This window comes from Rana temporaria, chromosome 9, assembly GCF_905171775.1.
Source record: "Rana temporaria chromosome 9, aRanTem1.1, whole genome shotgun sequence".
Taxonomy (NCBI): domain Eukaryota; kingdom Metazoa; phylum Chordata; class Amphibia; order Anura; family Ranidae; genus Rana; species Rana temporaria.
In genome coordinates, this window is record NC_053497.1 from 69,610,468 (window position 1) to 69,637,679 (window position 27,212).

The 27,212-nt window shown below is 43.0% G+C and overlaps 1 protein-coding gene across 1 annotated transcript in view; it reads left to right on the top strand.

Moving 5' to 3' along the window:
- The window catches only part of LOC120913635 (integrator complex subunit 6-like), a 146,498-nt gene that overhangs the window by 32,445 nt on the left and 86,841 nt on the right, over nucleotides 1–27,212 (top strand). The window contains 1 exon segment of the mRNA XM_040323736.1: nucleotides 22,929–23,078. Within this exon segment, the coding sequence (XP_040179670.1) occupies nucleotides 22,929–23,078 (150 nt within the window).

Below are 27,212 nucleotides of genomic sequence, written 5' to 3' on the forward strand. Positions count from 1 at the left end.
CTGGGTGTGTTCTTACTGTGGGGGGGGGGGGTGGCCTCACTAGGGGAAACACTGATCCTCGGTTCATACAGTGTATGAACCGAAGAAAAGCATTTCCCCTGCTGACAGGAACGAGAGCTGTGTGTTTACACACACAGCTCCCGTTCCCCGCTCTGTACCGAGCGATCGCGTGTGCCCGGCGGCGATCGCGCCCGCCGGGCACACGCACGGGAGTCGGGGGCGAGCGGGGGGCGCGTGCGCGCGCCTCCGGCGGCGCGCGTGCGCCCCTAGTGGCGGCTAAAGGGTAGGACGTCATAATACGTGATCTCGCCTAGGAGAGCCACCTTGTGGACGTATTATGACGGTGCGGCGACGGCAAGTAGTTAAGTGAAAGATAATTGAATGTTAAAACTGGCCAAATGAAAATCCTGAAATTTTTAAAGTGGAGTTCCACCCTAAAAGATATCTTTTCAGAATCGGACTCCTCTAAAAACATTTGGCGGAAAAAAAAATGTTTTGCTTGCCAGAATCGCCCTGTTGCTAGGTGGTGGCTCCTAATCTGCCACTTCCTGGTCCGCGGAGCTCTTCGTCACTTCCTCCCTCGCCTGTGATCCTAGGAAATATATATTGCATTGCCATAACAATGGGGCGGGACCTTACTCCGTCGCCGCCTGATGTTATGGCAACTTTAGAAACCGCGCTATGATTTCTACCATAAATTTCTAATAAATAATTAAAATAGATAATACTGTGCAATAAATTAGATAAAAAAAAAAAAAACCTGTAGGGATCAAATCAACAAATGCATGCATTTTGTATATTAACTTCCCATTCGTGATAAATTTGTGCACAAAAAGTCAAAACAGCTTGTGCTATGAAAAAAAATAATTGGTAAATATAAAGTCCTTGAACTATAATCGCATCCAATTCTTTATCTTGCGCTCTTTAGAATGCCTCCCATCTACCATGTGTCTTTAGTGCAAAAATATTCAGCCCAACTTTAGGGTAAACGTAATTCACCCTCAATGATACAAATGCGCACTCGCCAGGGCCCACTGGATCACAATGCGTATATTAAAATGCCAATAAATGTCCGCATGGAGCTCCAGATTAGCTTCTCTCCACCTCACAGATGTTGTTTCCACTCAGCAGGATATGCGCCAATCACCCTGGAAAAAAATGACAGAATGATCGTGCAACACAGTTTTACTAAAATTCCCTTTTAAACCAATCCCCCATTTTATGCTCTTACATGTCAAGCATATACGTACGTGTATGTCAAAATATACAATTGCAACGCTGCCACCGAACAGTGTAGACAAAGGCGCCGTTTGTCTGGCCGAATTCCGGCATGCTTTTCTACTGTTCGAATGGATATGACGTCAACTGCAGTCCACAGAAATGTCAACAGCGATCCAACCTCTATGCATTTCACTGTACAGCGTCATCGGGAGGTCTCTTTATAGTACTGTAGCATTTGCTACCTGTCAGAATGCAGACATACAGGTGATTACTGGAAGCTAGCACTGAGACAGAGGTGTTACTTAAAACTACAGTTAGGATTCATTCACGCTATAGCCCATCCAATAGATTTCATGCACCTGGCAGGTACATTTGGGTGGGTCCTGCAAATGTTGCACTTTCACCCAAAACTGTTTGTTAACGCTACATACCAGGAATGCAGGTCATTGTGATGCAGCAATCTCAACAGTAACTGCAGCATTTTGACATATCTGGCTCTTGTTTTCTATGATGCATCTAAGAGATGCATGCAGAAGATTTGGAGGTTGTTGGACTGGTTGTCATGCCAATGACAGGAAGACCCAATGGACTACCTAGATCGCTCACTAGCACCCTGGTACGAAGGCTGTCATTTTTTTGTAGCTCATTCATTCACTGGTCTCTGTGAATTAATGATACGGCTGTGTGGGCAAAGCCCTGCAAGGCTACATTCTCTTCAAATTGTGACAGTGGGTGCGGGGAGAAGATCCCTATCATCCGCCTGCTGTCACATTGGAGGGGGTGGTTTGGCGAGTGGCCGCAAGAGTAGGAACATGTTGCATGTTACCTTCTAAAAAGGGTTGAACATGTAACGTGTTCCCAAAGGTGAACCTATCCTTTTTAAAGCGGTGGTTCACCCTCAGTGACACGATTTTACCATCGAGACAGGCATTGTAGCGCGAGCTACAGTATGCCTGTCCCGATTTTTTTACCCCCGTACTCCCTGTGTACTCGTACATTATAGATTTCGGCTCCCGCGGGGAATGGGCGTGCCTATGGAGAGGGAGGATGATTGACGGCCGGCCCTGGCACGTCACTCTCCCCGAAGACAGCCGGAGTAGGTCTCGGCTCTTCACGGCGCCTGCGCACAGGCTATGCGCAGGCGCCGTGAAGAGCCAAGCCTATTTCGGCTATTTCCGGAGAAGCGTGACGCGCCAGAGCCGGCCGTCAATCATCCTCCGTCTCCATAGGCACGCCCATTCCCCGAGGGGAGTCGGTATCTTCGATGTACGAGTACACGGTGAGTACGGGGATAAAAAAATCGGGACAGGCATACTGTAGCTCGCGCTACAATGCCTGATTTTATGGTAGAAGAAAAACAATTTTTTTTTGGGGGTTTATAGGGTGAACCCCCGCTTTAAGCTTTGATAAATGAAGAAAAATAATTAAGATGATTGTTTGCCATGCACAGCTGCAGCAGATTCTGCCTATTTATTTATGTATTTAATTATAAAATATCTCTTTTGTCCATGGACTCACACGGCTCCTTTTTAGTGTTGACAAGTGGGTTATGTTTTCTCTCTATTAGGAGAGGACTAGGCAGACATGTTAGATGTACAAAAACATGTAATTTCACCAAAACCATACAACACAGGTATGTGATTTTTCTTTGCAATAAAGGTAAAGCATGCCTGAAATGCATTAGCTTGGACGTGATATTCTTCAAAATATTAGGAAGCTTTCAGAACTACCACTGATGATGGGCACATCTTTCAAACCTTAAAATAGGTATTTGAATTGATCATATTGCTGGGAACTTGGATACTTAGTTACCCTTCCTGGGCCAGATTAAAATGTTTTCCAACAGGCCGGGTGACATGTTTGTACATTGCATGCTCCTAAGTAAATATCACACATATCTGTGTTGGCTTTAAGTGCTTACTTTGAAGTTAAATCAATTTTGTACTCTTCTACAAGAGCTGCTATTAGATTTTTATAATGCACTGTGCGCTTGAGTTTTCATTTGCATTTTGATATATAGACCTGTTCTATTACTATAGCCAAACAGTTCATCTCATGGGGAAGATATTCAGGAATCCTGAATACCATGTGTGCTTGGTATCCAATCCTTTCCTACTTGATTCAGTTAACCAGCAGTTTAAAGGCCAAGTTCACCTAAATAAAAATAATACATAGTTTTGCAGGTAAAAGTGTGTGTGTGTGTGTATAACGTATATACATGAGTATAAGCAGAGTTTTTCAGCACATTTTTTTGGTGCTAAAAATGCCCCCCTCGGCTTATACTCGAGTCAACTTTTTGCGCCTGATATCCTGAACTTTGGGGACCCGGTACCGGCAAACTTGACACACATATAGCCCCACTCTTCCCCTACGGCTGGGGAGCACCGTTTATTTTATTTTTTTCTTCCAAAGTCGGGCACCCCTTCTATATACTCCCATGTTAAACATAAGTCTAGTCATGGACACGGTGAGGCATGCACATGGACACAGTGAGGCTTATACTCAAGTCAATACGTTTTTCCCAGTAAAATTGGGTGCCTCGGCTTATATATATTGGAGCCTGGAAAGTATTACACCTTATTGCCTTCTGTAAAATGGGAAACGTTCACTACAAAAACTTTTACTGCCGCAACCACATGGGTTTTTTATGGTACAACCAAGTGTCGGAAGACACTGATCAAAGACCCCTTTTTAAAAAAAAAAAAGCTCTGCTGCCCTACATCGGTGTGATTTGGGCAGTGAGATGGGGTTTACACTTCAGGAGAAAAGATATAAAATGTTTTTTCCTGCCCTCAATGTCCGAGATAGAGAAGGGTGAAAAGCTTCTCATTTGTCATAATTGGCAATATGTGAAAAAAGCTGTGTTTTCCATAGTGTGTTTTTCTTTTTTTTAACAAATATTGAACACACTAAATGCATCAAACTGCAGTAAGACCTAATTTTAAACAAATGCTACAATGCAGCATGTCTTACACCCCTATTTTTCTTATTCCCGTTTTCAAAATTTCATTAGCCATTAACTGCTTCACATAATAAAAATACATGCATCTTAACGTGTGATGCATGATGTATGTTTTATAACATTCACAGTTTTATGTATTTTGCAGCAAAGGTGTGAATAAAGCCTGTAGTACCCCAAACATGTTGCAGCTCCCCTAAATAACAGATGGGATTTATTGGCTTTTAAAGTTGCACTCATTGGCTAGTAGTAAGGTAGGGACCACAAGCACAACACCTGCACAGGGTCCAAGAGGCAGAGGAGTACATGGGCTCAAACGCCATGGCTTCAAGATAATCAATATAAATATCTGGCTCTTCAGTAACACCTACCAATGCTACGGTTTGTAGGGCAAAAAGTACCGTATTTATCGCGGTATAACGCGCTCCCGCGTATACCGCGCACCCCTAAAGTTGCCCCCAATCCTGTGGAAAAAAGTTTTTTTTTGTACTTGCAGTTTTGGTGTCTTGCGCGGCGTCCATCGGCGGCCTCGTCGGGTCCGGCGTTCGTCTGCGGGTTCGGGTGTCCTCTTCGTCGGGTCCGGCGTCCTTCTGCGGCTTCGGGTTTCCTCTTCGTCGGGTCCGGCATCCTTCTGCGGCGTCCTCGCGTCCTCCCCGCTCGTTTCCCGCGCCGAGTTTGAATACTGCGCTGACATATACAGAGCGCAGTACACTCGTGTATTGTCGGCAATGCTCGGCTACCCGCGCTGATGTCCTGTACGTCCAGGACGTGAGCGCGGAAGGAGCCGAGACTGCCCGACTATACCTGAGTGTACTGCGCGGGTATCGGCGTATACCGCGCACCCACGATTTTGCCCTGATTTTCAGGGCAAAAAAGTGCGCGGTATACGCCGATAAATACGATAAATCCTGGGAGGAGGAAGATTTCTACCTTCTCATTAACATAAATCTACCTGGGAAAAACTTTTTTCTAAGGCTTGTTGTTCAAGGTTTGGAAATTAGCAGAGCACTATCTCTAAAATGTCTTTTTTAGGATGCTGCACTCTACTATACTCCATTATCTATATGCTACATGACTCCACTGTGCACAGGGTGATGTACATTCTATACTTCACACTGCGCCAAACATTTGTGCTGCACTCTACACCATCTCACACTTTTTTGGTTTCTCGCTACAATGGGGTTCTGCACTCCATACTGTACTCCACCACTGTGCTTAAAGGCATGCTACTCCACACAATATACACTCAGTACAACTTTGCTTTTCATTGATACGCAACACTGTGCTATACATATTTATACTGAACTTGGCTGTGCTCTGTATGCTTTTATCTTTGCATTTATACTATACACTATAATGTACAAAATAAACCTTTCCATTTGTCTGTTCTCTCACTTGCATTCATCGCCACAATTCCGCTGGGCACACTTTTGCTAGTTATCTTCAAATCACGTTATTGTAGATGCTGCATGACTTCTCATCCATTGATGCATGTTGGCTTGTTGAATATGGACCCCCTTCAACTCTGGAGAATTAAAGGGGTTGTAAAGGTGCAATTTCCCCCCCCCCCCCCCAAATAGCTTCCTTTACCTTAGTGCAGTCCTCCTTCACTTACCTCATCCTTCAATTTTGCTTTTAAATGTCCTTATTTCTTCTGAGAAATCCTTACTTCCTGTTCTTCTGTCTGTAACTCCACACAGTAATGCAAGGCTTTCTCCCTGGTGTGGAGTGTCATGCTCACCCCCTCCCTTGGACTACAGGAGAGTCAGGATGCCCACTAACACACAGCTCCTTTATCTGCAATGTAGAGAGCGTCCTGACTCTCCTGTAGCCCAAGGGAGGGGGCGAGCACGACACTCCACACCAGGGAGAAAGCCTTGCATTACTGTGTGGAGTTAGACAGAAGGTTTACAAGACAGGTTTAGTACAACCCCCCCCCCCCCCCCATGACCCCATTTTGGAAAGTAGATGCCCCAAGGAAATTGCTGAGGCATGTTAAGCCCAGTAAATATTTTTTTATTATTTTGTCCCAAGTAATTTATTAATGATAAAAAAAAAATAATAATATTGCTCACACATGCCATGGTTATATGTGGAATTGCACCCCAAAATACATTTTGCTGCTTCTCCTGAGTACAGGGATACCACATATGTGGGACTTTTTGGGAGCCTAGCCGCGTATAGGGCCCCAAAAACCAAGCACCGCCTTCAGGTCTTCTAAGGACGCAAATTTTTGATTTCACTCCTCACTACCTATCAGTTTCGAAGGCTATAAAATGCCAAAATAGTACAAAACCCGCTCAAATGACCCCATTTTGGAAAGTAGACACCCCAAGCTATTTGCCTCAGAGGCATGTTGAGTCCATGGAATATATTTTGCCACAGGTTGCGGGAAAATTACAAACTTTTTTTTTTTTTTTTTTTTTGCACAAAGTTGTTACTAAATGATATATTGCTCACACATGCCATGGGCATATGTGAAATTACACCCCAAAATACATTCCGCTGCTTCTCCCGAGTACTGGGATACCACATGTGTGGGACATTTTGGGAACCCAGACGAAGCAAGATTTTGTGAAACGTGTCGGGACTCCACTTCTGCCATGTACATTTCGATTTGATGTCCTTTTTTATCTACGTAACTGTAAGTGTTTTTAACCGTCATTAAAACGTCCCATGTTTTACGGTATTACGATATGTGCCTTTCCTTTCCTCTCTGCACATTGGGTATGGTTTGATCATCTGTGAGTCATCTCCAAGCTATTGACACCTTCCCACGAATGACGGCTTCATTGCATTCTGCGGGTTGGATATTCGGTTCCTTGTTGGTACATCCTCTATTCATACATTCAGCTTTATTGACCCTCTGTGCATAGGCTCATTGGGGTTCAATACATCTGGTAAGCCTCCCTTTCTGGTGGCGGGTATCTCACAATTGCACGTTAAGTTCAGTGGGAATCAGTGTTAGTGTTAATCTGGAACTTTTTGCACCCAGCTTCATCCATCCATCAAGTTTCACCATATTACCTTATTTGGACTTTATATTTATTTACACTTGTCACTTGGTGTTCTATATAGACAATCAGTGTCTTCTCATCACATTATTTAGCGCTACTTTTTTTATATGTTGGGACATTTTGGGAGTCTAGCTGCATACGGAGGCCCCCGAAAACCAAGCACCGCCTTCAAGATTTCTAAGGGCATACATTTTTGATTTCACTCCTCATTACCTATCACAGTTTTGAAGGCCATAAAATGACAAGATGGCACTCAACCCCCCCAAATGACCCCATTTTGGAAAGTAGACACCCCAAGCTATTTGCTGAGATGCATGTTGAGCCCATTGAATATTTTTTTTTTTTTGCCCCAAGTGATAGAATAATGAAAAAATAAATAAACATTTACAAAAAGTTGTCACTAAATGATATATTGCTCAAACATGCCATGGTTATATGTGGAATTGCACCCCAAAATACATTTTGCTGCTTCTCCTGAGTATGGGGATGCCACGTGTGAGACTTTTTGGGAGCCTAGCCGCGTAAAACCAAGCACCGCCTTTAGGATCTCTAAGGGTGCAAACTTTTGATTTCACTCCTCGCTACCTAAGGCAAGGCCATAAAAATGGCACAACCCTCCCCCCCCCCCCAAATGACCCCATTTTGGAAAGTAGACGCCCCAAGCTATTTGCTGAGAGGCATGGTGAGTATTTTACAGCTCTCATTTGGTGTTTCTAACAAGTTTACAGACAAGAGTCTGCCACACAATGGGTTATGAAGGGTACTGAGCATAGGATAGACGCTATGGTCAGGGAAAAAGGGAATAGGAGAAGTCCCTCTCCACTCCCATCCATGAATGGATGGGGTTATACAATAGAGAGGGGAGTGGAAAGGGACAGGATGGGAGGGAAGTGAGTGTGAGGAAAGAGTATATATGGGATGCTCAATGCATCCTTTTAAATTCTATGTATATCTTCACACTGGTCCGTTGCTGTGTTAAAAAACCTGCTTACTGCATTTTTGGTGTAAGAATGCACCTCCTCATTGTAATGCATCAAAAATGCACCCGTGTTGTGTTTCTGACCTATGAAAAAACGCACCATAAGCACAGTAAAATTGGGCATTTTCAGTGGCCATTATCGGCACCTTTTTTTTTTCTATTGGCCAAACGCTGATGGCCCTGTTTTCCGACGATAATTTTGGCTGGATCCCTAACTATCGTACCTGGAAATCCCTCTTTGCCTGGTGTGAACACAGGCACTTTAATCCCAGAGATTGAGATCCCTGTGCCTGGTATTCTGGCCTTCCTACACCCAGATCTAGACCAAAAATGTGGTTGTAAGCGCGCTAAAAGGGACAGATTTAAGCCTTGCTCATTCCATTACAAAAACCTCTGGGTTTGCTCTCCCTATCAAAACCTTTTATTAAAGCTGTATCTCGTATCCTGACTCCCCCTTACAGAGCCCCGTGCTTCCTTTGGATCTCAACTTCGGTCTCTCTACCCTGCAAAAAACACCCTTCTGAACCCATCAGGGATATCCCTTTTTGGATGACCTTTCTTGCAAAGTGGACTTTTTGGTTGCCATCATGTCTGTCAGACTTGGCTCTGTGCAGTTGATATTGCACAGAGCAGCTTGGATCCTCCTCTTCTCCTGTCCCTCTTCTGTGCTCCTGGCCCCTCCCTCCTATCGCGTACCCTCACAGCCAGCAGCTTGCTATGGGGGAACCTGAGCAGAGTCACAGCTCTGTGTATCCATTCAGACACGGATCCTGACCCTCCCGTGATTGGGTAACTGACCTTAATTGACAGGCACAGGAGCCAATGGTGCTGCTGCTGTGTCTCAGCCAATCGGGAGGAAAGTCCCAGATGGCTAAGACACTCTGACATCACTGAAGTTTGATGGGGCTCAGGTAAGTAATTGGGAGGCTGCTACACACGTGGGGTTTCTTTTTTTTTTTTTTTTATTAGCTTAATGCATATGCGTTTAACCACTTCATTACTTAAACCCCCTTCGTGCCCAGACCAATTTTCAGCTTTCAGCGCTGATGCATTTTGAATGACAATTGCGCGGTCATACAACACTGTACCCAAATTATATTTTTATAATTTTTTTCTCACAAATAGAGCTTTCTTTTGGTGGCATTTGATCACCTCTGCGATTTTTATTTTTTGCGCTATAAACATAAAAAAACTGAAAATTTTGAAAAAAAACAAACACATTTTTTACTTTTTGTTATAATAATATCCCAATTTTTTTTTAAAAAAAATTCCCTCGGTTTAGGCCGATACGTATTCTACATATTTTTGTTAAACAAAAATCGCAATAAGCGTATATTGATTGGTTTGCGCAAAAGTTATAGCGCCTACAAAATAGGGGATAGATTTATGATTTTTTTTTTTTTTTACTAGTAATGGCGGCGATTTGCAATTTTTTTTTGTCAGGCCTGCGATATTGCGGCGGATATATCGGACACTTTTGACACAATTTTGGGACCATTCACATTTATACAGCGATCAGTGCTATAAAAATGCACTAATTACTGTATAAATGTGACTGGCAGTGAATGACAACAGGACGTCCAGGGACATCCACCCGGCACTTGAGAGCCGCGCTGTTGACGTCTTTCGTCCATAGCGCGGATCCCAAGTGGTTAAGCTAAAAACCCTTCTGCCTTTACAACTCCTAACTCCTGGCATGAATGCTTTTACCTATGTCCTTCATAGCCACAAAGGGTATTAATCCACTTTGTTCACCAAATGACTTTGCAAACCCAGTTATTGCCTTTTATAGAAGTAGCCTTGACATCCTCACTATGCTGCTCGTGGCCTGTGTAGAGAGCAGAACTGTGGGAGGGACCCAGATGGTTCGCCTACTACAGACTGTCAGCAAAAAATATGCCTCTTGGACAATATTTGATTAACCTGGTGTTAAGCTTTAAAAGAGCTGTATAAGAAACAAACAGTTATACTCATCTAGGTGGATGCAGCATTGATCCAATGCTCTCTGCTCTGCCCCCACAGCGCTCACTGCAGCACAGGACTGTGGGGGGAGGGTTTGGAGGGGCTGGCTCAGACTGTCGGTAAAGTGCTGAGAGTCTGAGCCATGTGCCGGACCAGGTGAGTGATGTGAGCCGACAGCAAACTTTAGCCCGCTGTCAGCTGAAAAACGATCACAGGAGTGCAGAATGAACTGCATTCTTGTGACTTACAGGAGAATAGCCAAAAGAGCTTCTTTAATTCTATTTGTGATTTGTTTCTTTGCCTTGGACATCAATCACTGGATGTCATTTGGTGTCTCAAAGGAACATAGGGCCAGATTCACAAAAGAGATACGACGGCGTATCTCCTGATACGCCGTTGTATCTCTGTGATCCGCCTGTCCTAACTATGCGGCTGATTCATAGAATCAGTTACGCATAGCTAGCCCTAAGATCCGACAGGTGTAATTGACTTACACTGTCGGATCTTAGGATGCAATTCTATGCCGGCCGCTAGGTGGCGAGGCCATTGCGGTCGGCGTAGAATATGCAAATGACTAGTTACGGCGATCCACGAACGTCCGTGTTACCCGTCGCTCTAACTTTACGTCGTTTCCGTTGAGATACGCGTCGTAAAATTAGGGCTGAGCCCTAGGTGTTCTAAGCCATGTTAAGTATGGCCGTCGTTCCCGCGTCGAAATTTAAAAAATCACGTCGTTTGCGTAAGTCGTCCGTGAATGGCGCTGGATGCCATTTACGTTAACGTCTAAACAAATGACGTCCGTGCGACGTCATTTAGCGCAATGCACGTCGCGTAATTTACCCGACGGAGCATGCGCAGTACGTTCGGCGCGGGAACGCGCCTAATTTAAATGGTGCCCGCCCCATTTGAATTAGGCGGGCTTGCGCCGAGCGGATTTACGTTACACCGCCGCATGTTTACAGGTAAGAGCTTTGTGAATCAGGCACTTACGCTGTAAACCTGCGGCGGTGTGACGTAAATCAGATACGTTACGTTGCTGTGGAGCAACGTAATTCTTTCAGAATCTGGCCCATAGTTTGCTTTTGTTGTGCCTTCTGTTGTCAGCATAGGTGTAAACATGATCCAGAGATTTGGCTTTTTTTTTTTTTTTTGCTACTGATAGATTTTTCATTGCTATCACGGCTTTCTCCATCTCTTACTGGGCCCATATCCTTCTAGTCTCTCCTTTAGCACGAAGCTGTAGTAAAGCCCGCTTTGAGAATTTTACTTACAAGTAAGCCTCTAAGGCTTACCTGTAGGTAAAAACGAATATCTCTTAACCCAGTGATGGCGAACCTTTTTGAGCCCGAGTGCCCAAACTCCAACACAAAACCTAATTTTTTTTTGAAGTGCCAACACTGCAATTAAACATGAATACCAAGGTTTTCGTTTAGAAAAATCAACTCGTACACTTGTCCAAACTAATTAACAGCTTTTGTTTTAAAAGAAAAACACAATAACAGAGCTTTCTATTAAACATTTTTTTTTTATTGAAAAAGATTCTCAACAACTGTACTTGTGCATGTATTTTTGGATAAGGATACATTTGCAGATCGCTGGTAAAGATGCCTTTGCTGATCGCTGGTAAGGATGCCTTTGCTAGGCATTTTCAAAGATGGCTTTGCTGGGCATTTCCAAAGATGGCTTTGCTGGGCATTTTCAAAGATGACTTTGCTGGGCATTTTCAAAGATGACTTTGCTGGGCATTTTCAAAGATGACTTTGCTGGGCATTTTCAAAGATGACTTTGCTGGGCATTTTCAAAGATGACTTTGCTGGGCATTTCCAAAGATGGCTTTGCTGGGCATTTCCAAAGATGGCTTTGCTGGGCATTTCCAAAGATGGCTTTGCTGGGCATTTCCAAAGATGGCTTTGCTGGGCATTTCCAAAGATGGCTTTGCTGGGCATTTCCAAAGATGGCTTTGCTGGGCATTTCCAATGATGGCTTTGCTGGGCATTTCCAAAGATGGCTTTGCTGGGCATTTCCAAAGATGGCTTTGCTGGGCATTTCCAAAGATGGCTTTGCTGGGCATTATTAAAGATGCCTTGGTAAGGCATCTTTAAAGATGCCATTGCTGGGCATTTTTAAAGATGCCTTGTCTGGGCATTGGTAAAGATTGGTAAAGATGCCTTGGCTGGGCATTAGATGCCTTGGCTGGGCATTGGTAAAGATGCATTTGCTTACACAAGGGATAGAGATCTACAATGCTGTGATGGGTACAGGCACAGTATACTTTGCATAGCTAAAAGACATTATTGAACATAAGCAGAGGATGAGTCTAATGATCTATTGCTGGGCATTATTAAAGATGCCTTGGCTGGGCATTGGTAAAGATGCCTTAGCTGGGCATTGGTAAAGATGCCTTGCCTGGGCATTATTAAAGATGCCATGACTGGGCATTTTTAAAGATGCCTTGGCTGGGCATTGGTAAAGATGCCTTGCCTGGGCATTATTAAAGATGCCATTGCTGGGCATTTTTAAAGATGCCTTGGCTGGGCATTGGTAAAGATGCCTTGCCTGGGCATTATTAAAGATGCCATTGCTGGGCATTTTTAAAGATGCCTTGGCTGGGCATTGGTAAAGATGCCTTGCCTGGGCATTATTAAAGATGCCATTGCTGGGCATTTTTAAAGATGCCTTGGCTGGGCATTGTTAAAGATGCCTTGCCTGGGCATTATTAAAGATGCCATTGCTGGGCATTTTTAAAGATGCCTTGGCTGGGCATTGGTAAAGATGCCTTGTCTGGGCATTATTAAAGATGCCATTGCTGGGCATTTTTAAAGATGCCTTGGCTGGGCATTGGTAAAGATGCCATTGCTGGGCATTATTAAAGATGCCATTGCTGGGCATTTTTAAAGATGCCTTGGCTGGGCATTGGTAAAGATGCCTTGCCTGGGCATTATTAAAGATGCCATTGCTGGGCATTTTTAAAGATGCCTTGGCTGGGCATTGGTAAAGATGCCTTGCCTGGGCATTATTAAAGATGCCATTGCTGGGCATTTTTAAAGATGCCTTGGCTGGGCATTGGTAAAGATGCCTTGCCTGGGCATTATTAAAGATGCCATTGCTGGGCATTTTTAAAGATGCCTTGGCTGGGCATTGGTAAAGATGCCTTGTCTGGGCATTGGTAAAGATGCCTTGGCTGGGCATTGGTAAAGATGCCTTGCCTGGGCATTATTAAAGATGCCATTGCTGGGCATTTTTAAAGATGCCTTGGCTGGGCATTGGTAAAGATGCCTTGCCTGGGCATTATTAAAGATGCCATTGCTGGGCATTTTTAAAGATGCCTTGGCTGGGCATTGGTAAAGATGCCTTGTCTGGGCATTGGTAAAGATGCCTTGGCTGGGCATTGGTAAAGATGCCTTGGCTGGGCATTGGTAAAGATGCCTTGCCTGGGCATTATTAAAGATGCCATTGCTGGGCATTTTTAAAGATGCCTTGGCTGGGCATTGGTAAAGATGCCTTGCCTGGGCATTATTAAAGATGCCATTGCTGGGCATTTTTAAAGATGCCTTGGCTGGGCATTGGTAAAGATGCCTTGTCTGGGCATTGGTAAAGATGCCTTGGCTGGGCATTGGTAAAGATGCCTTGCCTGGGCATTATTAAAGATGCCATTGCTGGGCATTTTTAAAGATGCCTTGGCTGGGCATTGGTAAAGATGCCTTGCCTGGGCATTATTAAAGATGCCATTGCTGGGCATTTTTAAAGATGCCATGGCTGGGCATTGGTAAAGATGCCTTGTCTGGGCATTGGTAAAGATGCCTTGGCTGGGCATTGGTAAAGATGCAATGACACATTTTTGTTTTTTTCATTTTAGCCCTTTGGATTCTTCTTTGCAATTCTTGTAGATTAGAATCTACAGCAGCTTCCAGACCCAGCAGAGCAGTGGGCATTTTTAAAGATGCCATTGCTGGGCATTTTTAAAGATGCCTTGGCTGGGCATTGGTAAAGATGCCTTGCCTGGGCATTATTAAAGATGCCATTGCTGGGCATTTTTAAAGATGCCTTGGCTGGGCATTGGTAAAGATGCCTTGCCTGGGCATTATTAAAGATGCCATTGCTGGGCATTTTTAAAGATGCCTTGGCTGGGCATTGGTAAAGATGCCTTGTCTGGGCATTGGTAAAGATGCCTTGGCTGGGCATTGGTAAAGATGCAATGACACATTTTTGTTTTTTTCATTTTAGCCCTTTGGATTCTTCTTTGCAATTCTTGTAGATTAGAATCTACAGCAGCTTCCAGACCCAGCAGAGCAGTGGGCATTTTTAAAGATACCTTGGCTGGGCATTTTTAAAGATGCCTTGGCTGGGCATTGGTAAAGATGCCTTGCCTGGGCATTATTAAAGATGCCATTGCTGGGCATTTTTAAAGATACCTTGGCTGGGCATTTTTAAAGATGCCTTGGCTGGGCATTGGTAAAGATGCCTTGCCTGGGCATTATTAAAGATGCCATTGCTGGGCATTTTTAAAGATGCCTTGGCTGGGCGTTGATAAAGATTTGGGATGCTTTTGCACAATTAATGTGATTTTTGCTGTTGTATGCATGCTGATAACTTGTCAAACCTTGGCTCATACTCCGTTAGTTTGAGAGCAACACATACAGCACTCAAATCATCTGTTAGTCTATTTCTGGCATCACATTTGATATAATTCAATGCTGAAAACAGCTGCTCACAAGCATAGGATGACCCAAACAAAGTAAGGAAAGCAATCCCAAGTGTTTTCATTGCCTTAAAATTATTTGGCAGAGAATTCCACACTTTAAGTATTTCATTTTCTGAACTAGCAACTGTGCTGTCTTTGGTCATCCCTTCACACTCCATCTTTTCAAGAGTGGCACGCAGGTCAGAGAATTTATTTTTCCAGATAGAGCTTTCTTGAAATTCCAGTAGCTCCATTTCCAAATTTTCTAAATCTAACCAGTGTAAGCAGGAAAGATCAAGTTCTTCAAATTTGGCTTTATCTGGAGAAGTAAGAAAACTCAGGGTTGTTTCCATCTTACGGAACTGTACAAATCTGTTGCCAAAATTCTCCTTTGCAACTGCTATAATGCTAGAAAATTCTTTGTAGATTTCTTGATGGTTTGGATTGTCTGTAAATGTTGTAGAATTTTCCAAATGCATTTTTAGATTGGGAAAATATTTCAGCTGCCCACTTTCAAGGTCTCTTTCAAAAACCTGCAGTTTTCTCTCAAATGTTCTGATATCACAAAACATTCTTTCTGCCGTTTTCCCTAAACCTTGCAGTTTTTTGTTCAGGACATTAAAGTGTATTGTAAAATCAGTAAAAAACATGAGATTGGTGAGCCAGGTCATATCAGTGAGCTGTGGATATTCCTGCCCCTTGTCATTCCTAATTTCATCCAAACAGGCTACAAATCTCTCCAAGACCCGTCCTCTGCTTAGCCATCGTACATTATTGTACATAAGTAAAGTATTATACTGTGCCTGTACCTCATCAAGAAGTGCTTGAAACTGTCGAAAATTAAGAGCACGAGCCATGATGTAATTCACCATTTTTGTGACATCCTTGAGGATATCGTCTAATATTTTGCTGCTTTCCTTGGCACAAAGAGCTTCTTGATGTATAATACAATGAAATTGAATGACTGGGTGCTTTGCTTCTTTGACAAAAAACTGTATGAAACCAGATGTTACCCCCACCATGGAAGGTGCCCCGTCACTAGTAACTGAAACCACTTTTTCTGGCCTTATGTCTTGTGAGACAAAAGCCTCCATCACAGCATTGTAGATATCTATCCCTTGTGTTCTTCCAGGCAAAGACAACAGTTTCATGAGCTCCTCTCTCATGGTGTCACCAACAGCATAACGCAAAATTACTGCTAGCCTTGCATGATTATTTATGTCTGTGCTTTCATCCAAGCACATGGAGTAACAGGCTGCCTTTTGTAAGTCAGTGGTGAGCTGCTGACTAACATCACTTGCCATACGCAGGACTCTATCTTTAACAGTATTTCTGCTAAGTGGCATTTCAGAGATTCGTTGCTTAATTTTGTCCTTGTTTGGAAATTCATGAAAAAGGGAATTACTCACAGCCAACATGGCCGTTTTGATAAAATCGCCATCAGAGAGGGGCTTTCCATGTTTTGCTATGCACAGTGAAATTTCAAAGCTGGCATTTGCCAGATAATTTGTTTTAGAAAGATAGTTGCAAAAACTACGATACTGGCAGTGATATCTCTTCAATTTCCCATCAAGAAACTCTTTTCTTTCAGCTACACCAAGTTCGGCAACACTTTTGTGGTTGGTATCAAAATGACGTTTGACACTAGATGTGCGAGATACCACACTTTCACTACACAGAACACATAACGCTTTCCCATTGCGTTCAATCACTCCAAATGACTGTGTCCAGGTCTCTTGGAATGATCTTCCACTATCTGTTTTTAATTTTGCTTTTTTTGATGTACTCATTTTTGGTTGTTCATGTCTACAAAAAACACAAAATGTATAAAATAAGGATGGATGAAGCACCCAATACAAATCTATCCCTACCTACCTATACCAAAAATATTATTGCAACATTTCACAAAAAAGGTAGAACAACTCACGGTTTTGTAGACAGATATACATCGTCCAATATCCTGTGAAACAAGAAGTCGCGCTGTGCCGCTGCTGACACCGCTATGCTGGGTCTGGAAGCTGCTGTAGATTCTGAATTGCAAAGAAGAATCCCAAAGAGAGGGCTGTAATGAAAAAAAAAATATGTTTTCATTGTTGTCCATAGGGACACAGGAAACTACCATAGCCCGGGGGCCAGATGTGACCCTTAGCAACTTACGTTTCTGTAATGTAGACAGATATAAGCTCAAATCGTCCAATGTCCTGTGAAACAACAAGGCGTGCTGTGCCGCTGCTGACACCGCTCTGCTGGGTCTGAAAGCTGCTGTACATTCTACAAGATTTGCAAAGTAGAATCCCGGAGAGAGGGCTGTAATGAACAAAAAAAATATGTTTTCATTGTTGTCCATAGGGACACAGGAAACTACCGTAGCCCGGGGGCCAGATGTGACCCTTAGCAACTTACTTTTTTTAATGTAGACAGATATAAGCTCAAATCGTCCAATGTCCTGTGAAACAAGAAGTCGCGCTGTGCCGCTGCTGACACCGCTCTGCTGGGTCTGGAAGCTGCTGTAGATTCTACAAGAATTGCAAAGAAGAATCCAAAGGGCTAAAATGAAAAAAAAAAAAAAAGTGTGTCATTGTTGTCCATAGGCCAGGACACAGGCCCAATAACAGCAATGATGGGGGTTATATGTTTGCAAATGACACCTATGCCCAATAACAGCAAACATATTACCTCCCTCATTGCTGTTTTTGGGCCTAGGTGTCATTTGCAAACATATTACCCCCCTCATTGCTGTTATTGGGCCTAGGTGTCATTTGCAAACATATTACCCCCCTCATTTGCAATGAGGGGGTAATATGTTTGCAAAGGACACCTAGACCCAATAACAGCAATGAGGGGGGTAATATGTTTGCAAATGACACCTAGGCCCAATAACAGCAAACATATTACCCCCCTCATTGCTGTTATTGGGCCTGGGTGTCATTTGCAAACATATTACCCCCCTCATTGCTTTTATTGGGCCTAGGTGTCCTTTGCAAACATATTACCCCCCTCATTGCTGTTATTGGGCCTGGGTGTCATTTGCAAACATATTACCCCCCTCATTGCTTTTATTGGGCCTAGGTGTCCTTTGCAAACATATTACCCCCCTCATTGCTGTTATTGGGCCTGGGTGTCATTTGCAAACATATTACCCCCCTCATTGCTTTTATTGGGCCTAGGTGTCCTTTGCAAACATATTACCCCCCTCATTGCTGTTATTGGGCCTGGGTGTCATTTGCAAACATATTACCCCCCTCATTGCTTTTATTGGGCCTAGGTGTCCTTTGCAAACATATTACCCCCCTCATTGCTGTTATTGGGCCTGGGTGTCATTTGCAAACATATTACCCCCCTCATTGCAAATGACACCTATGCCCAATAACAGCAATGAGGGAGGTAATATGTTTGCAAATGACACCTATGCCCAATAACAGCAAACATATTACCTCCCTCATTGCTGTTTTTGGGCCTAGGTGTCATTTGCAAACATATTACCTCCCTCATTGCTGTTTTTGGGCCTAGGTGTCATTTGCAAACATATTACCTCCCTCATTGCTGTTATTGGGCATAGGTGTCATTTGCAATGAGGGGGGTAATATGTTTGCAAAGGACAACTAGACCCAATAACAGCAATGAGGGGGGTAATATGTTTGCAGAACAAAGTTTCCCAAGTCAGTCAGCAACTGTCAGAACACCCACCAGCGAGATTAGCTAAAGTAATTGTTCAGCAAAATTTTACATTTTAGATTGGGTGATGTTAGCAGGGCAACCCATAAAACGACCCAGGTATCCCATGTCTAAATAGTATTCGAGTAATAAGTATTCTTACCTTTGTCTGCAGCTGAATCAAACTGCGCAATGAAGAAGATGGCTTCACGAGTCTTGCAGCTCTTTCCCGCCGTGCGTCTTCTCCTCATGCTCCCAGTCACGCCCAGCAGCACGTCAGGCAGTGGATGATCTGAGAGCTTTCATTGGGTAGCAAGCTAACACGTGACCTCCGGGCGCTCATTCTAAGTTACGCCCACTCGGACACGTCACCGCTAGCACAGGGTAGTGTGGGAAATGTAGTTTCTAGTTGCGGTTGACGATTTAATTTTTTTTTCTTTGACATTTCTGCATTGTCACCGCGTGCCCACCAAAACAGCTTGCCGTGCCGGGAGCGGCACGCGTGCCACGCGTTCGCCATCACTGTCTTAACCACTTGCCTACAGGGCACTTAAACCCCCCTCCTGCCCAGACCAATTTTCATTTTTCAGTTCTCACACTTTGACAATTACTCAGTCATGTAACACTACTGTGTATTTTATTTCTTGCGCTATAAATGAAAAAAGATTGAAAATTTTGAAGGAAAAAAAAAATCCTTGTTTCTGTTATACAATTTTGCAAATTTAGTAATATTTCTACATACATTTTGTCCACAGTTTATACTGCTACATATCTTTGGTAAAAATAACCCAACTTGGTGGCTATTATTCGTTCTTTGTGAAAGTTAGAGAGTCTACAAGTTATGGTGTTAATCATTGAAAATTGATCACATTCCTTGAGATCCGAATAAGCCCCCCAAATGACCCCTTTGGAAAGTAGACATTCCAATGTATTTTTTATTTTTTGTAATTTTTTCCCCACAATTCTTTGAAATTTCTCACACATATGGCATATGCATACTTACAACAACACCCCAAAACACATTCTGCTACTCCTGAGTATGGCTATGCCACATGTGATTACTTTTTCACAGCCTAGTCACATAAAGAGGCCCAACATACAGGGAGCACTATCAGGTGTTCTAGGAGCATAAATTGCACATCTAACTTGTTGACTACCTATTACACTTTTGAAGGCCCTCAAGCACCAAGACAATGGAAACGCCCACAAAATTACCCCATTTTGGAAAACAAACGCCCCAACGTATAATCTTTTGAGGCATGAGTCTTTTAAACATGTAATTTCCAGAAGTTTGGGAAAATGTGGAAAAAAGTTGTCCATTTATAAGATATTTTCAACACATAGCATGCACGTAGCAAAAATGACACCCCAAAATGCATTCTGCTACTCCTCCTGAGTATGGTGATACCACATGTGAGACTTTTACACAGCCTGGCCACATAGAGGCCCAACATGCAAGGAACACCGTCAGGGACACAACATGCACATACCAAGAATTACACCCCAAAATACATTCTGCTAAACAAAGGATAAACAAAAGATTACCTGTCGTTTTTAGTAGCACGGTTGTCCACAGGAGGATAGCACTGGTCCAGGCAGCAGGCAGGGACTTGGTCCGCAACGGCCAACGCAATTGTCCAGGCAACAGGCCGGGATACTGTCCATATACAGCTAAGGGTCAGTGCAGGCAGAGATATTGTGAGCAGTGCCAAAATATGGGTACATAGTACAGGTAGCAGGCAGAGGTGTGGTCAGTTGGCAGTAAGTCCTACAGGCAGAAGGCATGTTCAGTGGGGCCATGTTCAGAACAAAATGGTGACAGTGGTAGAGGCTTCCCCAACCCAAATCTTGTTGAAGCCTCCAGTCCCTAATCTGGAAATGAGAAAACAAAAAGTTTCTTCATCCAGAAAAAAAAATCACACTACTCCAGTAGCAGGGTACAAGATCAGTCCAAGATGCAGGCAAAAAACATGTTCAAACAGTTCAGGGTCAGTTCCAGATCAGGCAGAGGTGTGTACAAAAGCTGTAGGCAGAAGCGTGGTCAAACAGTCGTCCAGGGTCAGTTTCGGAGTATGTAGTGGCATAAGGGGTGTTGAGGTAAATGGCAGGAACTGGGGATTTTGTTTAATAATTTACTGAAGTATGGTAATGGTCACCTATGCAGAGTCCTGGTTTGGGAAGGACACTGGGAACAACAGGTGTCGTCTCTTCTAACTGCAACACACCTTACATTTTTCTCTGATTTTATCTTTGGCCTGTTGGCCTGGGAGGAATTTCAGCAGGAAAGATGCTTTCGGAGAGTCTGCTAATAACATTGGGTCGAATGTTTTCTGGTGGTCTGTTCAGGAATACAAGGGCAGTGATCATTTTCTCCTGGTAGCCAAGGAAGGCTTGGAGGCTTTCGGTGGAGGTGCTGTAGATTATATTTAATGGGGCCTGTCCTTCTGGGGTTTCAACATGTGTTCTTGTGGATCGAAGATGGCATGCATAGACATCCCTTCTGTCCCTCCACTAAACTGACAGAATTCCCCAATTTCGCAGACTCGCCGTCTCCCCTCTTAACTTCATATTGGCGAGCCTTTAAGGAAAGCCCTTCCTATTCTTTCTTCCTCTGGTGAAGGTTGTGGAACAGGGGCAGACTCGTCTAGAAGTTATCTACATACAAGTAATACCCTTTCTCCAGTAGTGGGTATATATGAGGTCCCAAACAATTTTCCCAAGGTCACACCCCACTAGTACTTGGCCTTTCTTGCCGAGGTACTGCGGTGCTGGTAGATGCCACTGCCTCCTCACCAGAACACCTTAGTTTGGTTGTGTTCCACTGCTTGGGTCTAGCTCATAATTTACATCGGACTCAGAATCCGAATTTGAAGAGGAAACCAAAGTAGAGAGCTCCCTGTTGCTCTGCTCAGCCCCACTAAGAATTTGAGACACCACCTGTGTGAAAAAAGATTTTTTAGACGGTGGTGATGAGCCTGCACAGGTGTGTGCTAATAAGCCTGCACTGATGGAGCGGCACAGTTGTGCACTGATGGCACAGATGGGCACTGATGGCACTTATGAGTGCTCGAATCCGGAAGAAAGACCGGAGAAAGAGGTCAGTCCTCTCAGTGGTGACGGTGCGCCGCTGGAAAGCTTTGTTCCAAGCGATGCATACAAATACATTATGCAATTGCCTTACAAGTGTGTTTTTTTTTTTGTTTTTTAAACCAGTTGCTGTTTACTATTGCTTTAATGTGGAGAAGAAAAATAAAGCTCTAGAAAGATGTTTTTACAGGAGTTATGCAGAAATAAGACATAGATGGTTGTATAGAGATTCCCTAGGATCAGATTACATATATCTTGTTCATTTTATCTTAAAGAGGTTGTAAAGGTTTGATTTTTATTTTCTAAATGGGTTCATTTAAGCCAGTGCATTGTTGGTTCACTTGCCCTTTCCTTCGATTTTCCTTCTAAATGTTATTTTTTTTCCTTTGTCTGAATTTCTAGCTTCCTGTTTTTCCTCAGTAAGCTTGCTCCCATCATCCGAGCCGTTCTGGCTGGGGGTTATTCAGCATGCTTGCCCCCTCCCTCGGAACTACATTTCTGCGGAGAGACGCTGTGTTATCTCAGTTTAGGCCGATACGTATTCTTCTACATATTTTTGGTAAAAAAAAAATATCGCAATAACCGTATAGTGACTGGTTTGCGCAAAAGTTATATTGCCTACAAAATAGGGGACATAATTATGAATTTTTTTTTTTTTTTACTAGGAATGGTGGCGATCTGCGATTTTTTTTTTTCGGGACTGCGACATTATAGCGGACACTTTTGACACATTTTTGGGACCATTCACATTTATACAGTGAACAGTGCTATAAATATGCATTGATTACTGTATAAATGTGACTGGAAGGGAAGGGGTTAACCACTAGGGGGCGGGGAAGGGGTTAAATGTGTAGCCTAGTGAATGTTCTAACTGTAGGGGGAGGGGGGTGACCGATCTGTGTCCCTATGTACAAGGGACACAGCATCGGTCTCCTCTCCCTGACAGGACATGGATCTCTGTGTTTACACACAGAGATCCACGGTCCTGCTCAGTTACTGGGCAATCGCGGGTGCCCGGCGGCCGCCGGGCACACGCATTGTGTTCCCAGTAATGCGACGGGTGCGCGCCCCCTAGCGGCTTTAAATGACAGGACGTCCTGTCAGAACAACAGGGTATTCCGCCCGCCGTCATTTGATGGCAGGCGGGTGTTAAGCGGTTAATATCTTAATAGTCTTGTTGGGCTACCTGTAAATTGAGACTCCTTGTCAAAGTCACAAATTGAAATTGTATATTTAGATTATCACATTACCTTTACAAAGCTGTATCATAACTAAACACGTATTTCATGTGGCCTTACATAATTTCTTCAAGCAAAAGAATGTTTTTTTTGTTTTTGTTTTTTTACCAACTCGTCCATTTATCCACAGGCTGGTTGGAAGGAGAATCATGCAACTTTTATGAATGAGTTGAAGAACCTTCAAGCTACAGGACTCTCTACTCTTGGCCAAGCACTAAGATCTTCTTTTGACTTACTCAATTTAAATCGATTGGTGTCTGCAATCGATAATTATGGACAGGTATGTAATATATAAAAAAAAAAATACAAAAAAAACACTCTGCCTTTTTTGCTAGATTTCAGTGCCTGGTTGGGAAGGTCAAAATGTTGGCTGCTGTTCTGTTAAATTAAATTTCTTCTCCTGGTGGGGTGGTGACCTTGTTGAGAGAGTGATTGCAGCATAGGGTAGAAAAAGGGCACTGGAGTCAACATAGCCTTAAAGTGATTTTAAACCCTTTACATATACCCAGTGAAGTGAATGGCCTCAGATGATGCACATATATGAAACAAATCTCCCTACATAAGTTTTACTTGTATACATGTTGTCTTCCCCTTTCTACACAATCTCTCTTCCTCTTTCAGCAGCACATAGGGGTGGGTGGGGATACTGGATTTACACTGAGTGAGGGCAGATTAAAGGAAAGGGACACACCCCCCTCCACATTGGCAGATGAAGGAAGGAGCAGGCAGAGCTGAATTGTGAATAGGCAAGCTCCCTGCTAATCTCCCTCCCCGACACAAATTTTCAGCTACTGCTATCTCATGTGTTTGAAAAACTTGTCAGAAGTGACTTGTGCTGATAACAGAGGAACTGAGCACCTGAGAGAAACGGCACATAGAGCTTTGGAGAGAGATAAGTAAACACTACAGATAAATGTGCTTAGGTCAAATTTCATGAATGGAGTTTACAACCACTTTAAAGTGGATCTCCCACATAAACCTTACGGAGGCTCTAACATATTTCCTACTATTATAATAAATTAAAAGGAGTTTCTTCCAAAATTGAATGTGTATGTATAGCCAAAAGCTTTTTTTTTTCTTTCTAGTTTTGGATAAAACCGGGAATATTAAAACCCCAGTCAGTTTACTATTTGTTGTCCGTGCCCCATTTTCCATCACTTCCTGTCCTAAAGATGCACCAGGAAGAAAGGCCCCAAAGGATTACTCATTGCTTGCTGTCTTAGTAACAATGGTCAACAGGACAAATAGGGAAGGTGAATCTACCTAGGAAGGGGACAGACGGCAATAAAAAAGAATTGATGGGTTCTAACCCTTCCCTATTCAATACAAAATATTTTGGCTATACATACAATTTATCTGTGTGTGTGATTTGCATTGGTTAGTTGTGCATGATATGTCATCCATAGTGTATTTCCTTTGGTATTTTGATACATTTGTAGCATTGAAACTATGCAAATACTTTAGAATAATTTAATTTGGAAAAAGGACTGAAAGGTTAAAATAACCTTAAAGTGGATGTAAACCCGATTCATGAAGTTTGAGCTGGGCACATATATCTGCAGTGTCCTTATCTCTCTTTAACTGGTTGCCGACCAACCGCCGCAGTTCTACGGCGGCAGGTCGGCTCTCCTGCGCGAGAGCCCGTAGCTCTACGTCGGCAGGCGAAGCGGACACTAGGGGCGCGCGCCCCCCCCCCCGCTCACTCCTGACTCCCGCGCGCCTGCCAGGCGGTCGCTCGTTACTGAACACACAGCTCCCGGTCCTGTCAGGGGAGAAATGCCTGACCGTCTGTTCATACAATGTATGAACAGCGATTAGTCATTTCCCCTAGTGAGTCCACCCCCCCCTCTACAGTTAGTACACACCCAGGGAACATACTTAACCCCTTCCCCGCCCCCTAGTGTTAACCCCTTCCCTGCCAGTGGCATTTTTATAGTAATCAATGCATTTTTATAGCCCTGATCGCTATAAAAATGCCAATGGTCCCAAAAATGTGTCCGCCATAATGTCGCAGTATCGAAAAAAAATCGCTGATCGCCGCCATTACTAGTAAAAAAAATAATAATAAAATTGCCATAAAACTACCCCCTATTTTGTAAACGCTATAACTTTTGCGCAAACCAATCAATAGCTTATTGCGTTTTTTTTTTGTTTACGAACAATATGTAGAAGAATACGTATCGGCCTAAACTGAGGAAAAAAATAGTTTTTTTATATATTTATGGGGGATATTTATTATAGTAAAAAATATTCATATTTTTTTCAAAATTGTCGCTCTATTTTTGTTTATAGCGCAAAAACTAAAAACCGCAGAGGTGATCAAATACCACCAAAAGAAATGACGGTGTCTGTTCCGTCTCAACAAAATCAGCCAGGGGGAGAGACCAGAGAGGGTCTATGCACAGGCGCCGCAATCCCGTGTGTAGCAGACACACGGGATTGCGGCGCCTGTGCATAGACCCTCTCCGCTCTCTGGTCTCTCCCCCTGGCTGGAACTACCTTTCTGTCGGTCGGTGCTGAGTTGGTTACCTCTTCTCCAATGTTTGGCCATTTGGCAACCTGTTATTTGGAGTCTATTCAAGCCTAGGGTTTGCCAGAGGGATTTTGGTCGAGGCCTTCACGCCTATCCACTTTCACTGTTTACCAACAGCTTGTGTTATAGCCCAACCTTTTGATTTCTACACACCACGAGCACCTACCACATGCCCAGGAGGCTGGTTAGGTAAAAAGCGTTGTACATTTCTTACGCCATTATTAGTGGTTGGATCGACTTTTTGAGATTCGATTGATCCACTTCTATGCTCCTGATGAAGCATCTTGTACGCGAAACATGTCGAGAGTAAAAGCAAGATCTGCTATTACGCATATCGGATTCAGCTTTAAACCCTAAGTTTTTTTATATACCTTTCTGATGCTATGCGTTCCTATATTATGAATGTATCTGCATAAGTATAAACCCTTCTCTTACTCTGTGTTAGATGAACTGATATCATATGCTGATATTGTCTTATGAAATTGTGTATACAAGTTTCTATCTATGCGTTTTTTATAAATATTTATAGATCTTTTACATTAATTACCTGTACCGCAAAAAGTCCAATTTATTAGTCCATTAATTTTATAGATTGACATTGTCACTTAGCCCCTCCCCCCCACTCCCTTGTCACTGGCTTAATTTGACTGCTGCCTCAGCAAAGCCTGTCGGACCAGGAGGTGAGGGTAGAAAAGAGCAGCAGACTGGCACAGTGCTGGATGGAATGAGGGCTCAGATAAGTGTAAGTGCCGGTTCACACTACAGTGACTTGGGGTCCGACTTGTCAGACCTCAATTTGCCCCAAGTCGCTTGCCATAAGAAATTCCATTGAAGTGAATGAGAGCCGTCTTAATGTACACTACTGAAGTTGCTCTGACTTCAGAAAAGGTTCCTGTACTACTTCAAGGCAACTTCTGGGCAACTTGTACCCATAGATTTCAATAGAAGTTGCCTCCAAGTCAGATCTTCGTCTATATTGAAGCGACTTTACAGGAAATAGAAAATGGTTTACCCAGGCAAACCCCTCCCTCCCACAGAGCTGATTATTCTGTGATTGGCCACAGCCAAAGTCGCCTGTCTTGGAGGCAACTTTAAGTCACGTTGTAAGTTGCTTGAAGTCGCCTCCAAATCGCCTTGAAAAATCACGCTGTAAGTCAGGTTGCCCCTGTGTGAACCAGCAAGTAGGGGGTTGCTACTACCTAAAGTTTTTTTTTTTTTACCGAAATGCAAAGAATGCTTAGGCTTTATAACCACTTTAGATCAGACAACAAACAATACATTTTATAAGGGGGAAAAGACAGATGTAGTCAGGCAACTCGCATATGTTAGGAAAGTAAGGGTAAGATAAAAATCCCCAGAAAATTGCTTAATATCAAGTTATAGTTTTATTTCCCTTGGATTTTGAGAGCATGTTTTCAATCAAGCTGTGAATGGTTAAATGACCAATATTTTATTGTGTAAAACTGCTAATTTGTGACAAAATGTGCAAATGTAAGCGCAAGATCGTTTTTCTTTCAACTAGGCATCCAATGGTCAGTGTTCTTTTTATGTAATATCTGTGATAAACACAACAATGAGAATTCAGGATTTTTATTCTAACATTACTTTTTATCTAGAAAAAACAAATCCTACCAAGCACCTGCCTGCTCTGGCCCCAGGTTTTCTGTAGCATAAAAATGTGTTTAACTCAACGTTGTTTAGTTACTGCCAGTTTTTCAAAGTACCTGCTTTTTTTTTTTTTTAGCTACCAAATAAAAAAAAAAAAAAAAAAGGATCTGTAGCCAACATATTGTCATACATACATATATATATATATTTTTTATGTATGTTGGTTGAAGTGAATAAGGATTATAATTTCTGTATGGTTTTAATGCTGTCCAG